The sequence below is a fragment of the Hyaena hyaena genome, unplaced genomic scaffold (assembly GCF_003009895.1).
Source record: "Hyaena hyaena isolate Hyena2069 unplaced genomic scaffold, ASM300989v1 scaffold_306, whole genome shotgun sequence".
Classification (NCBI taxonomy): Eukaryota; Metazoa; Chordata; class Mammalia; order Carnivora; family Hyaenidae; genus Hyaena; species Hyaena hyaena.
Genome location: NW_024080935.1, coordinates 889,812 through 902,872, shown reverse-complemented (window position 1 = coordinate 902,872; position 13,061 = coordinate 889,812). Strand labels below are relative to the sequence as shown.

Genomic DNA, 13,061 nt, shown 5'->3' with positions numbered 1-13,061 from the left:
ATGTCACTTGTATTTAAAAGAATTTATTGGGAATTGTAACTAACAATTTCAGTGATTTTAAGGACTTCGGGCATGACTGGATCCGCAACTTTAAAGGAGGTCATCAATCTCCTGGCCCCTGCTTCCCTTTGCTTTGGCTTCAAAGATTTTCAAAAAGTTCGCTTCACACAGGCTTCTGGCAGCTCCAAGCCTATATCTTCATGGCAGTCTTAACAGCAAGAATGCCAGCAAAGTCCTAAAGTGACTTCATTGACTCAGTCTGTCAGAGGCTTGGGGTACTCCTGACCAGGTCTATGCCCTCTCCCCACCCCTTTAAAGCTAAAAGAATTGGCCCAGGGACTAAACGGCTGTTTCCAAGAGGGGAAAAGGAAGACGGAAATCCAGCTGTCCCCAAGTTCTATCATCGTGTTCTTCACATCCTTCTTAAGGCCAGTTTTTCAGACCTCCTTCCCAACTAGGCATTAGATTATGACAGCTGAAAGCATGATGATGATGATGATGATGATGATGAGGGCCCTGCTGGTCAGGCTGGAGGAAGAAGGGTAGGAGCCACCCTCTTCTCTGATAGAGCCTGGTGGCAGACTGGATGGCAGAGTCTGGAGGCTGGGACTTCCTTTGGAGAACCTGGGGGAAATGAAAGGGAATGGGGTGGTGTGGGAAGGCAATGGGCTACTCTTCACCTTCCTGGCCCAAAATATAGGGGGTAAGAGTGGGGACCAGATTTGTTTTGTTTTTTACTATTTTTTAAGTTACTTATTCATTTTGAGAGAGAATCTAAAGCAGGCTCTGTGCTGACAGCACAGAGCTCTACAGGGGGCTCCATCCCATGAATCAGGAGATCATGACCTGAGCCAAAACTGAGAGTTAGTCACTTAATCTTATTTAAGTAATCTCTACACTCCGAACTCAGTGACCCTGAGATTGAGTTTCTTGCTCTTCCAACTAAGCCAGCCAGGCACCCCCAAGTGGGGACCAGTTTTGACCAGGTGATTCAAACAACTCCTTTATTGAGTCTTAAAAAACAAACCCCTGTAAACACCTTTAACTGAGAACATGAAGTTGAGAAGTAGGATCCCAACAACTTGTGTCCCTGGGGGCGACACGTCCTCTTTGAAGAAAGCTGCTTCTGCTCTGCAGGCACAGATTGGAGTGGGGGGGTGCGGGTGCCATATCTGCTTTCTACAAGTGGAAAGCCTCCTGGGGAAGCTGAGGAGCTCAGCTACTCTCCCCGTCACTGCTGATGATGCCACGCATATGTGACCAATCTGGGGGTGGGGGACGGGGCTGTTCATCCTCTGAGCCCAAAGTCCGGCGGTACGGCTCCCCTGGGGGGTCTGCTCCTGAAGGGTTCCAAGCCGTGCGTCTGCGTGGCCGACCTAGATTGCAGGCAGGAAGAGCCGGAGATCAGTTGTCTGAGCAAATCCTAGCCCCATCTCTTGGCAGTGGGAGGAAACCCCTCACCTGAACCACTGATGATGTTGGTAATGTCCAAGGCGGCCACCTCAGCTGCCTCCTCCCGCTGCTCCTTCAGGGCCCGACACTTCTCTAAGGAAGGGTTACCTGGGGCAGAAGAGGCTCATGACCCTCTCTTCCGCAGCAGCCAAGGCGCTCTCCTGCAGCCCCCAGGGCACACCCGGCCTCACCCTTCATGCCCAGGGCCTCCAGCTCTGCCCGGAGGACACTGAGGCGCTCCTTGTGTGAGCGGCAGGAGCCCAGAAGCTTCTTGTAGTTGCGATGGGCACCACAGGCCCGAATGTAGCGCTTTAGCCTCATCACCGCTGGGTGGTCCTCACCACGGCGACCAGAGCCAGCCTGGCAAGGAAAAACAACAGCTGAAGGCCAGACCTTCAGCGTTTGAGACAAGGTCTCCCTCTTCCCTAAAGGTGGCCTCCCAGCCCATCTTCACCCTCACCTTCCTGCCTTTGGATTGCGGACTGCCATCTGTGGAAGAGGAGGAGGAGCTTCGTGTCCGGCCTTTCCGGGAGCTTTTCTTGGAAGAGCGGTTCCCCCTCTCCCCCTTAGGGCTATCCCCTGCCTCACTGTCACTCACTTCCCTCTCTGAGTCACTCGCCTCGCCACTGCCCACTTTGGCTGTCTTTGCAGCACCTTCAGTAGTTGGTTTCGCCTCTCTCCAGCTGCCCTCCCCGTCCTCGCTGCTTCCGCTAGGCCTTTTGCCACCTTTCCCCGGGGTCCTGGCCTGGCCCGCCCTCTGCACTAGGGGCTCTTCATCTTCCCCGCTGGTCTCCCCACTGCCTGCTGCCGCTTTTTCCTTTTCTTCCTCTTTGTCCCGCACGTCTCCCAGCAGCCTGGCTGCCCTGCTCTTCTGCTTACAGCTCCTCTCCTCCCAAGCCGACTTCTTCCCTCCACTGCTCCTGGCTCCAGGTCTCCAACCCTCCTCCTCCCCTCTGTTCTCCTTCTGCTTGGCTGTGGTATCCTCCTCTTCACTGTCCTTTTCACTTTCCTCGTGGCTTTTAGCACCTTTCTTTCCCTCTGCCTTCTTTCTTGTCCTCTGGGCGGGTTCCTCCTCGCTGTCCTCACTCCCGTCCCTGGCCTGCTTCCTCCTGGCTGACGTCTTGCCCGGTGCCTGCTTATTCTTCGCCACGGGTTTCTTCCTAATCCTGCCTTTGGGCTCCTCTTCCTCCTCGCCTTCCTCACTGCTCTCTTCCTCGCTTTTCTTTCCCTCTGCCTTCTTTCTTGTCCTCTGGGCGGGTTCCTCCTCGCTGTCCTCACTCCCGTCCCTGGCCTGCTTCCTCCTGGCTGACGTTTTGCCCTGTGCCTGCTTATTCTTTGTCACGGGTTTCTTCCTAATCCTGCCTTTGGGCTCCTCCTCGCTCTCTTTCTCCTCTTCCTCACTGCTCTCTTCCTTTGAGACCTTACTTGTTCTGGCGGAGACCTCTTCCTCCTCCCCACTGCTCTCCACCACCTCCTTCTCGAAACCCGTCTTTGCAGCCAGGTCCCTCTGCTGTTCTTCCTCATCACTGCTCTCCTCAACTGCTTTCTTTGAGGCTCGCTTTGGACTCTCCTCCTCTGCTGGACTGACTTGTGCCGCCATCCCATTCTTTGCTGAGAGGCCAAAACAGTCTGGACTGGAGGCTGCAGAGCTGGGCTCTGGAATATGGAGAGAAGAGAAGGTTGGGATGGGTTCCTCCTGTCCCTTCTCCCTCCACTTGGGATTGGTCACCTCTGACAGATGGAGGGAAGGGCAACAAAACACAACTATCAATCAGTCCACCCTGTTTCCGGTTCCTGACTCACTGGCCTTGTGCCCTCATCTAACGCCTTGGGATATAATACATGCACGATCAATACTTTTCGAATGCACTACGCAAAAGTCACTAACCTGACTCCGAATTGAAACGGAACCTTTTTCTCCCAGGGCCACTGCTGGGGGTGGGAGGCCTCTTCGCCTTGGCAAGATCTAGCCTCTCTTCCCTGGCACCTGCTTCATCCACCTGCACGAGAGGTGTGCGCAAGAGGTACCAAGGTTGTGCTCCCCACCCCGTCCCAGGCCCCTCCTCCTGAGCAACAAACCCGGCCTCCCGCGGCCCAGGCTCGCGCCCACACCTGCACTTTCAGCAGCTCTTTCTCCACTAGCCGCTTCAGTGCTTGCTTCTCGTCGGGTTCCAGGTGATCGCGGCCCGCGTGAGCCAAGAACCTCCGCCGCACTATGGAGTGCGTGAGCGTGCTGCGGAGACAAGTGTCAAGACGGAGTCCCCGTCCCGCCCCTGCCCTTTCCACCCCCAACTCCAGTCTCTAGTGCACCTGAGGTCTGGGCGGCCTCGGAAGAAGCTACGGATGAACTCCTGCATCTCGTTCTCCCGCGCCATTTTGCTCCACCTGGGATTGGTGGCTCCCGCCTTTTTTTCTTCTCGGCCGCCGTCACCGCGTTTGACAGGAGCTTGCGCACTCGCTGGGTCGTGGCGAGGTGAGGGGAGGGACGGTTTGGGGTCGGTCGCGGGTCGCCTGGACCGAGAACTTTAGCAGACAAAACTCGTTTTCCTCGGGTAGTTGGAGGCTCTCGCGGCTCCTCCTCTTAGAACCAATCGTTTTTTTAAAGTTCTCGTTAGAAACTGACTCGGCGCGGGCAACCCTTGGGTGTAACGTAATCTACCGGCGACATTGCCTCCGTCCGTGGTCACAGGCCCTAGCTAGGCCACTGTGATTTCGAAAGACAGATGAAAAAGGATACCCTCGCCTGAAGACTAGGAATCCCTGGAGGAAAGTCTCTTGCGGCTTCCGATCGCTAAGCACATCTAGAATCAGTAAACGTGCCTCCAGCGTCCGCCATCTTTATGACCTCATCGCGTCGCTGCGTCGCCATCTTCCGCGTAGCCCCTGGAAGCAACGTTCCTTTCCCGGTGTTCCCTAAGAGGGCAACCCCTGTGGTTAAGATCCCTGGGCGCGGGGTACGCCGGGAGTTGTAGTCCCAGCGGACACAGCCTTGCGGAGTCTCCGGAAGTGGAGACGTGAGAAGCCGGGCTGAGAGGCTCCGGGTAGCGGGACGCCCGAGTGCTGCTGGGGCACTGCTCCCGGGGCAGGTCATGAACGGGCCGGCGGACGGCGAAGTGGACTACAAGAAGAAGTACCGGAACCTGAAGCGGAAGCTCAAGTTCCTCATCTACGTGAGTGCCGGCGTGAGAGGTTGTGGGCGGTGAGGCCTGGCGCTGGTAGGACCTCAGTTTACCCGTGTGTAAAGAGGAATGGAGTGAGTTGTCCCAAGGTTCCGGGGTTCGTTACAGGTGGCCGTTGGCTCAGCCACCCCCCGCCCTTGCTTGTGATACAGGAACACGAGTGCTTCCAGGAGGAACTGAGGAAGGCGCAGAGGAAGTTGCTGAAGGTGTCCCGGGATAAGAGGTGGGACACGGTAGGGGTGGGGAGGGGAAATGCCTGCGGGGGGTTGTGGCTCCTGCGGATCTACTTTCGGACCCTGTCCTCGGAATTGGGTCACAAATGCAGGGCGCCCTCTTTGGGGCTGTTGCAAGGACCTAACGGGCCAGCCAGAAGGGACAGGGTCCGGGAGACTTACTGAGATGGCAGTAAACACTCTTGTTCTCCCCGCCTCTTCCCTTAGTTTCCTCCTAGACCGGCTTCTGCAGTACGAGAACGTGGATGAAGATTCTTCTGGTGAGCAAGGTCGTGAAAAATTGTTGGAGGCCATGGCTCCTGGCACTTCAGCAAGCCTCCTGGGCCCCTCCTTATAGGCTGCGGAGGCTGATAAAACTTCCCGTGGTTCTTAAATCTATTGCTTGCCTTCCATTTCTACCGTCCTTCACTCAAGCATTTATTGCTTTGCACAGGGGATGCAGTGGAATTTGCGTTCCGGTTGGGAGTGATAGGGAAGCAAAAGCAACTAGGATCTTAGATGTGAAAGGAGTAAAGTCAGGATTTTGTGGCAGTGATTGGAGCAGAGCAGTTGATAAGCTTGTTCTGTCAAGGTGCAAGTAATAAATCGTTCAGGTTTTGTTGCACCTACCGAGTTCTGATGGAGTTCAAAAGTAGCCATAGGTGATATGTAAATAAGTGAGCTTGGATGTGTTTCAATAAAACTGTATTTATGGACACTGAAATTTGAATTTCATGTAAGTTTCACTTGTCATAAATAGTCTTTTTTTTTTTATCCCCGCCCCCAACCATTTGAAAATGTAAAAGCCATTCTTTGCAGACGGTGCAAAAGCAGATGACAGGCAGCATCAACAGAGTGCCCGAGAAAAGCAAGCCTTTTTCAGGAAGTAACGTTTGAGCGGGGATCTAGGTAAGAAGCAGAAACCAATCTTGGGAAGATAGAAGTGAGAGATTTCCAGGCAGAAGGAATGACAAACGAAGATGCCCTGAGGTAAGAACGGACCAGGTTGTCTGAAGAGCAGAAGGGCTGAAGCCCGTAGTGTTTCCAGACTTTGCTTTGAGCAGTGGTCAGGCCATCAGACCGTCCCCACAGGCATACTTACTTATAAGACAGGTTAATGAAACCGTGTTAAGATCATCGTATACAATTTGTTCTGATGGTTTTTAGCCTTTTTTCCTTTTTTTTTTTTTTTTTTAACTTAATGCCGGTTGCAAACCAGTAAGTTGATTTTATGACCCCACTAATGGCTTGAGACTCACAGTCTGGAAAAGTACAAAGGTGGACATTTGTGGTCCTGTTCCAGGGTGAGGTCCTCGTAACTCATTTAAAATACAGTCATCTCTCCCCCGTGGTGCCTTTAAACACTGGTCTGGAGCAGGGTGAGCAAACAACATTCAACCAAGCCGTTTGCTTTTGTAAATAGCGTTTTATTGGAACACACGATGCCCATTTATTTATGTATGACAGGATGGCGGAGAAATAGGCAGGAGCCCGCTCATGCCTTGCCCGCTCGAGGCAAAACATTTGGCTTTTATTCTTGTCTCTCACTGTCTACCTGTTCCTTCCCTGAGGTCTTCCAGTTAATTTTCTGTTTGAGGGGGACTTCAGGACAGGAGCTGTGAGAAAAAACAGTGTGCTTATGGTCACCGTGGAGTAAATCTGAGGGGTGAGAGCCGCAGATGTCAGCCACCGCTCATATCCTGGAAAAGCCCACAGTCTGGTCAGGGAGACACCCACACACAACACATCTTAGCGCAGTGTGAGGAAAACCATGACAAGTGAGAGTAGAGAGTTCTGGGAGAGCCAGCAATTAACTGAGCCTGAAGGATTCTGGGAGACTTCTCAGAGGGGTAGCGTGTAAATGCTTCTTTTAAAGGGTCTCTCCGAGCAGGGAAATTAGGAACAGCATATGACCACAGCTTTCAGGGCTTTTTTGTTTTTTAAGTTTATTTAGTTGGAGAGGTGGGGAGAGGCGAGGAGAGAACCCCAAGCAGTTTCCACAGTTAGCACAGAGCCCAGTGTGGAGCTCGAACTCACAAACTGAGATCATGACCCGAGCTGAAGTTGGACACCTAACCAACTGAGCCACCCAAGCACCCCTTATCAGTTATTTGTTAAATGGACCATGGGCCTTCTAGGTAGAAGTACAGACCTGGGAGATGAATTTCTTTTTGAGGAAATAGATGGGCATTATGTGAATAGTACAGTTGGGTTGGGAGACCAGAAAAGTAGGTTGAGACCAGATTAAGAAGCACTCCAGATGCTTGCAGGTAGTAGGGGACGTCACCAGGAAGGCCTTGAGTGGCTTTACCTTTAGATTGTTCTGGAGTTGAAGTACACGGTGGAGGGAGAGGTGAGATTGCTTAGCAGGTGATTTTGATGTGGTGGCCTCACCTAATAAAGGCGAGTGGTGTAAAGTAGTCAAGGAGTCAGAGATGTGGGTTCAAGTCCCAGCTCCACACTTTACTCTCTGAGCCACAGTGGCCTCATCTGGAAAATGGACGTGATGCCCTCATCTTCCTCCTTGGACGGTTATGAAGACAGGGAGTGGCTGTGACCCAGGGCCCTCTTTTCAGAGCCTGGGACACAGTTAAGTGCTTGACAAATGTGTTATGATGGAGTCCAGGCAGGAAGTCCGTTGTCAAGGACATCTCAGGAAGCTGGAGAGGCTGTGAGCCTCCCAGAATAGCGTGTATGTGGCCAGCTGGGGAGTCCGATTCCCCGGCGCCTTCCATAGAGATGACATGGCACCTCTCTGAGGTAGACTGGAATGGCCCCGCCACTGACCAGCCCTCCCCCCTCACAGACTCAGATGCCACTGCATCTTCAGATAACAGCGAGACAGAGGGAACACCCAAGTTGTCGGACACGCCAGCCCCCAAGAGGTGAGAAGAAGCCGTCATTCTTCTCTGGGGGTGGAGGTGGAGGGGGAGCATCTCGGCCTCCAAGCTGCTTCTGACCATCCCCCTCCCCCATTCTTTTCTCCAGGAAGAGAAGCCCGCCGCTGGGGGGTGCCCCCTCCCCCTCCAACCTCTCTCTGCCTCCTTCAACAGGGTTTCCCCTTCAGGCCTCGGGAGCCCCCTCCCCATACCTGAGCTCGGTGAGTTAGGGTCAAGGGTGGGAAGTAGAAGTGAGATGCCCGGGAAGAAGGTGGGCATCATTTGGGCAGATGGGCCTCGTGAGGGGTGAGGCCGGCCCAGCCCAGGGGACCGGCAAGCATCCCTTGGAGGGGTGTGAGTCGGGGCTGCCCTCTTCTCTCTGCTGTAGGAATGGGGGACAGTCGTGACTGAGGAGAGCAGAGCTCAGGACAAAGTCCTGCTGCTGTCCCCTCCCTTTCTGTTCTCAGGAGCCACACTCATCACCATCTCTTGTTTTTCCATTCTTCCTCCTGTTTGCGTTTCTTCCCTTCACCCCCCACCCCATCCACTCCATTTCCCATCTCCATCCCCTTGACTCCTGCCTGCAGCTGGCATCCCCCCCCTACCCCCCATTCCCTTCCGACTACCTGGCCCTGCAGCTGCCCGAGCCCAGCCCCCTGAGGCCCAAGCGGGAGAAACGGCCCCGCCTGCCCCGGAAACTCAAGGTACCCTGATTGGGGGATGTTAGGGAGGGGCCAGGACGCCAGGAGGACAGCCAGCTGAGGGAGGCTCGAGGCAGGGGCTGGGGCCTGTCCAAGAACCTCCAGGGATTGATACAGGGCTGCTGGGGGCCCAGCCTAGGGGTAGGCGCCCAGGGCTGGGACAGAGAAGTGCTGGCCCACAGGCTTGGTGAGGAGAAAACTGAGGGGCGGGACCAGCCTTTTGGGACCCAGAGTGAAGACTCCCGGAGGCCAGTCTGGTTTCTCACGGCCGTCCTGTGATGCCAGGCGGTCCCAGTTGCGGACAGTCAAGTCAAAGCGGCACCAGTTTAAAACCACGTGACCTTGGGCAGGTCTCTTGGACCCTCTAGGTCTCCGGTTCTGTGTCTATAAATGAATGAGGGATGAACAAGGGTTTCTGGAGCACCAACCCCGTACCAGGCACTGTTCTAGGCGCTGCAGATGCAGGCGTGAACAATAGAGACTGAGCCTCCTGTCTTCACAAGCTCCCGTTCTAGCAAGAGAGTGGGGAATAGGCAAAATGAGTGGCTCCCAGTGCTCAGACATGGAGCTGGGTGAGGAGAATGGGACGCTCCATGGCAGATAGGAGCTGGCATTTATGGGCGTCTGGCTGGGACAGTCTTTGGTCAGAAGCTTAAAAGAAATGAGAATCAGCCATGAGGCTCTTGGAGAAAGTGTTCCAGGAAGAACAGGCAGTGCAAAGGCCCTGAGTACGGGGTGGGGGGGGGGGCCTTTTTGGGGGCCAGGAAGGAGGCCAGTGGGGTCAGAGACAAAAGGAGGGGTAGGTGGGCGAGTGAGCAGGTCAGAGAAACAACCGAGGGGCCAGATTGTGGAGAGCTTTCCCGGGCTCGTAAAGATTTTACTTGTACCACAAATGAAGTGGGGAGCCATTGCAGGAGGTCGGGCAGAGGGAAATCTCTTCTGATTTCCATAGATCGCTGCTGCAGGGAGAGTGGCCTGGGGGGGGAGGGGGTGGTGCTGGGTCAGGATGGAAGCGGGGAGACCCTCTGAGGAGGCTCCTGCAGTGAAGCAAGTCGAGATGCTGAAAAGTGGTTGATGGATCAATTTCAAAAACCGAGCCATGGGAAGACCAGCGCGGGCTGTGGGAGAGAGCAAAGGCAAGGGTGGCTCCAGGGCGTGGGGCCCAGGCCACCGAAGAAGTGGGCTAGCCTGTGTCTGGGACCAGAAGGTCTGGGAGGAGGAGCAGCTTTGGGCGGGAGGACGAGTTCGGTTGTGGATGCACTGAGATATTGGCTGGAAACACCAGCGAGACCAGAGGACATGAGCCTGGGGCTCGTGGGCGCGTGTCATCGGCGTGGAGGCGGGCGCGATTGGTGGGTGAGAACGTGGATGGAGAATGGAAGAGGCCTGTGCGCTGAGGCCCAGGAGAGATGGGGGCACAGAAGGCACAGCGTCCTCCCAGCCCTGAATCCAAGTGGAATTCGGACTGGGCAGGACAGCTTTCAAACTGGGTAGACTGTAGACACGAGGCCCTAGAGCTAGAAGCAAACCGAAAGGTCACCTTGTGGCGATTAGGAGTGTGGGTTCTGGAGTTCACACCCCAGCTCTGCCTCTTACTCCCTCTGCGACCTTGGCTCTTGAACCTGAAAAGTGGGTAGATGATGGGTGATGATGCTGGCCCTTCAATCTCCTTGGTGGGGATCTTGCTTCTGGCGTGTAGGGCAGGATGGTGGAGAAGGCAGGGGTCAGTGAAGCCTGGAGCAGATGGGTAGGGGTGTGGCATGGCGGTTTGAGGTTTTCTAAAGTGCTGGGTCCTGAAGAGCTGAGTTCTGACCATACCGGCATGAGAAGGTTGGTTGAGAGAGGGGCCGGGGATCAGTTGCTGTGGTGGAGGAGAGGGTAAGTCAGGGAAGGCCTCAAAGAAGAGGTAATATTTGAATCCAGGGAAAGTGAGATTTGGAAATCACAGGCTGAATGGGAGTGGAAGGAAGACAGGGACGTGATGGAAGTATTGTTTGGGCTGACATAGGAGTGAGGAGAATGAGAAACATCAGAAAGACAGGCTGTCAGGGTTCCTGGGCGGCTCAGTCGGTTAAGTGTCCGACTTCAGCTCAGGTCCTGATCTCATGACGGTTCATGGGTTCGAGCTCCGCGTCGGGCTCCGTGCTGACAGCTAGCTCAGAGCCTGGAGCCTGCTTCAGATTCTGTGTCTCCCTCTCTCTCTGACCCTCCCCTGCTCACACTGTCTCTCTCTCTCTCAGAAATAAATAAAACATTTAAAAAAAAGTTTTTAAAAAGAAAGACAGGGTGAGGTGGGGCCGCAGAGGGCCTGGGTGCCCAGAGCCAGGATGCCCTGTAAAGGGGTGGGGGTAACTGAAATTTCTGGTGACTTGGTCTGAGGAGACAAGGGACAGCCGCGAAGACGGGAGCAGGTCAGTTAAGAGCCTGAGTCTCGGTCAGACAGAGTAGGTTGGAGTCCCAGATCCTCCACACACTCTCCGTGTGACCTTGGGCGAGTCATTTGCCCCTCTGAACCTCAGCTTTCTTCTCTCTTCAGTGGGGTTAGCGTAGGACTAAATGAGTTAAAGGAGAGAAAACAGGGAGCCCAGTGCTTGGTCCCTAGTAAGCTGTGGGTAAACAAGAGTGCTCTTGGTCACACGGAGGCAGCCATTGAGAAAGGCCAAGCAGGTGTGGGCCGGGGGGTCCAGGAGGGATGAGGGTGGGGATCGAATGGTGGGAGCCAGAGGAGGGAGGCCTGGGCCTCCCGTCTGTCGCCGGTCCTGGCAGACTCCCATACCCAGAGTAAAAGCCCACTGCCACCCCCAGAACAGCAGCGGGGCCAGGGGCTCCCTGAGAGGCAGAGAGTAGACCATGAAGGTGAAGGTGTGAAAGCAGTCCCAGGGGCCACCTTAAAGACCCACATAAGCGCTTGCTCCCACCCCCACCTGGGGCCAGATGGGACACTGCCCACTGAGGTCCCAGGAGCCCTGTGCCTTAGAAGTCTCCCTTTGCAAGCCTTGGATTCCTCCTCTGGCCCATGACCTCCCCCCGCTTCCAGGGTGGTCGGAACGGTCAGAGACCCGTAATGGAGGTCACGTGGCACGGGGCAGGTGCTCAGTTTAAATGTGCCCACGGGCAAAGGGTGAGGCCCCCAGAGCTCTCTGCGGGGAGGACACCTGGCAGAGGTGAGGCTGGAGGGTCGGGCAGGACAGAGGCCACTTCTCAGCCTCAGGATAAAGCAGGACTTTCGGTAGAGAAGGGCACTCCGGGTGGAGGGACCGGCCTGTTCTCGGGCACGCCTTCCCACCTGTCCCACGGGCGGCGAGGAGCCTTTCCCTTGTGTGGAGGAATGACGTGCTCAGGTTTGTGTTTTAGAGAGCTCACTCTGGCTGCAGTGTGGAGGAGGAGCTGGCTCTGGGAGAGGCTGAAGGCAGGGAGTCCAGTTAGGAGGCTGGTACCGTAGCCCAGGTGAGCTGTGAGAGGAGGGCCTGGCCCAGGCCAGTGGCTGCGGGGATCCCAAGGAGGGGCCCATCCAAGATAGAAGAGGTAGAGACCTCCCACGGCGGGGGGGCGAAGACCTCGGACACCCTCCGCCTGACCAGTGAGTCCCGAAGTAGGAGGGAGGAGAGGAGGCCAGTGCTGGCACGTGGGGTCCGGGGTGCCCAGAGGCGGGCGGGCAGGCACCAGAGGCTGCCCCTGACCGGCTCTAAGGGCTGGCACGGGGGCAGCCAAGGTGCCTCCCTGGAGAGGGCAGGGCCAGGCCTTCCCCCCCTGGTTTCCTGTAAGACCCCTTACCACCACCCCCCCTCATCACCGCCTCCATCACCACCCCTCACCTCCAGGCACTTGCTGGTTTGAGACTCAAGGGGCTGAGGTAGGGCAGGCCCCCCCCATTCCAGCATGGGCCAGCCCGGCTGTGCCCATTACCCCTTGAATGAGCCTTTGCCCCCTTCCCCGTCCCCCAGAACTGCCTTAAGAGGCACCGCCAACCCCCTGCAGGTCCGGTGCCTCCCTGATAGCCCACCCTGTGTTTCTTCCCCCTGCTGCAGATGGCGGTGGGACCCCCCGACTGCCCTGTGGGAGGGCCGCTGACTTTCCCAGGCCGGGGTTCCGGGGCTGGGGTGGGGGCAGCCCTGGCCCCACTGCCCCCCCCCAAGATGCCTCCCCCCACGATCCTGAGCGCCGTCCCTCGGCAGATGTTCAGCGACGCGGGCAGCGGGGATGATGCCCTGGACGGGGATGATGACCTGGTGATCGACATCCCAGAGTGACACCCCCCGCCCCACCACGGCCAAGCCCCTGCCCCGCACCCGATGCCAGCACACACACGAGCCTCCAGCTTCCGCAGAGACGTTTATTGACGCCCAGTTGCCATGCTGCGGCCACTGACACAATCAGAAAAGGCGTAAACATGCACGAATGTCCCCTGGAAGGTGGGTCCCTGCTGGAGGTGCGGGGGGAGGTGGGGGGCAGAGGCCCTGCCCTCACATCCCAGCCCCAGCCAGGGGACAGTTATTTAAATGAGTGGCCAGGAGCATCTGCCACCTCTCGGAGAGGCGGAGACCTTGCGGTGGCCCCCCACTTAAAAGGGCAGCTGTACAGGGCTAGGTTGGTTGGTTTTTAACGAAGATTCTGTATTAAAAGAGTGGCTCTCTTTTG

The 13,061-nt window shown here is 56.1% G+C and overlaps 2 protein-coding genes across 6 annotated transcripts; one reads left to right on the top strand and one right to left on the bottom strand.

Annotated features, from left to right (window-relative positions):
- Window positions 1–7: 7 nt before the first annotated feature.
- On the bottom strand, window positions 8–3,940 carry HIRIP3 (HIRA interacting protein 3). 3 transcript variants are annotated; one of them, XR_005531029.1, is made up of 8 exons: window positions 3,763–3,940; window positions 3,565–3,685; window positions 3,341–3,452; window positions 1,913–3,108; window positions 1,644–1,812; window positions 1,462–1,560; window positions 1,040–1,376; window positions 8–624 (listed from the first exon to the last, which is right to left on the bottom strand). XR_005531029.1 is itself a non-coding variant. In XM_039247718.1 (8 exons), the coding sequence occupies exons 1-8, from the start codon at window positions 3,825–3,827 to the stop codon at window positions 1,216–1,218; spliced, it is 1,731 nt and encodes a 576-aa protein (XP_039103649.1). In that variant the 5' UTR covers window positions 3,828–3,940; the 3' UTR covers window positions 977–1,215. The 3 variants fall into 3 exon arrangements, 2 of the variants coding, with proteins under 2 accessions (XP_039103649.1, XP_039103648.1); XM_039247718.1 differs by lacking the exon at window positions 8–624 and having other exon boundaries at window positions 977–1,376; window positions 1,913–2,494; window positions 2,687–3,108; XM_039247717.1 differs by lacking the exon at window positions 8–624 and having other exon boundaries at window positions 977–1,376.
- Window positions 3,941–4,523: 583 nt separating this feature from the next.
- INO80E (INO80 complex subunit E) lies at window positions 4,524–13,060 on the top strand. 3 transcript variants are annotated; one of them, XM_039247722.1, is made up of 8 exons: window positions 4,524–4,622; window positions 4,784–4,854; window positions 5,072–5,124; window positions 7,650–7,728; window positions 7,832–7,943; window positions 8,310–8,426; window positions 11,778–11,870; window positions 12,452–12,538. In XM_039247722.1, exons 1-7 carry the CDS (start codon window positions 4,542–4,544, stop codon window positions 11,847–11,849), a joined length of 585 nt encoding a protein of 194 aa, XP_039103653.1. In that variant the 5' UTR covers window positions 4,524–4,541; the 3' UTR covers window positions 11,850–11,870; window positions 12,452–12,538. The 3 variants fall into 3 exon arrangements, with proteins under 3 accessions (XP_039103653.1, XP_039103651.1, XP_039103652.1); XM_039247720.1 differs by lacking the exon at window positions 11,778–11,870 and having other exon boundaries at window positions 12,452–13,060; XM_039247721.1 differs by lacking the exons at window positions 8,310–8,426; window positions 11,778–11,870 and having other exon boundaries at window positions 12,452–13,060.
- The last annotated feature ends 1 nt before the right edge of the window (window position 13,061 follows it).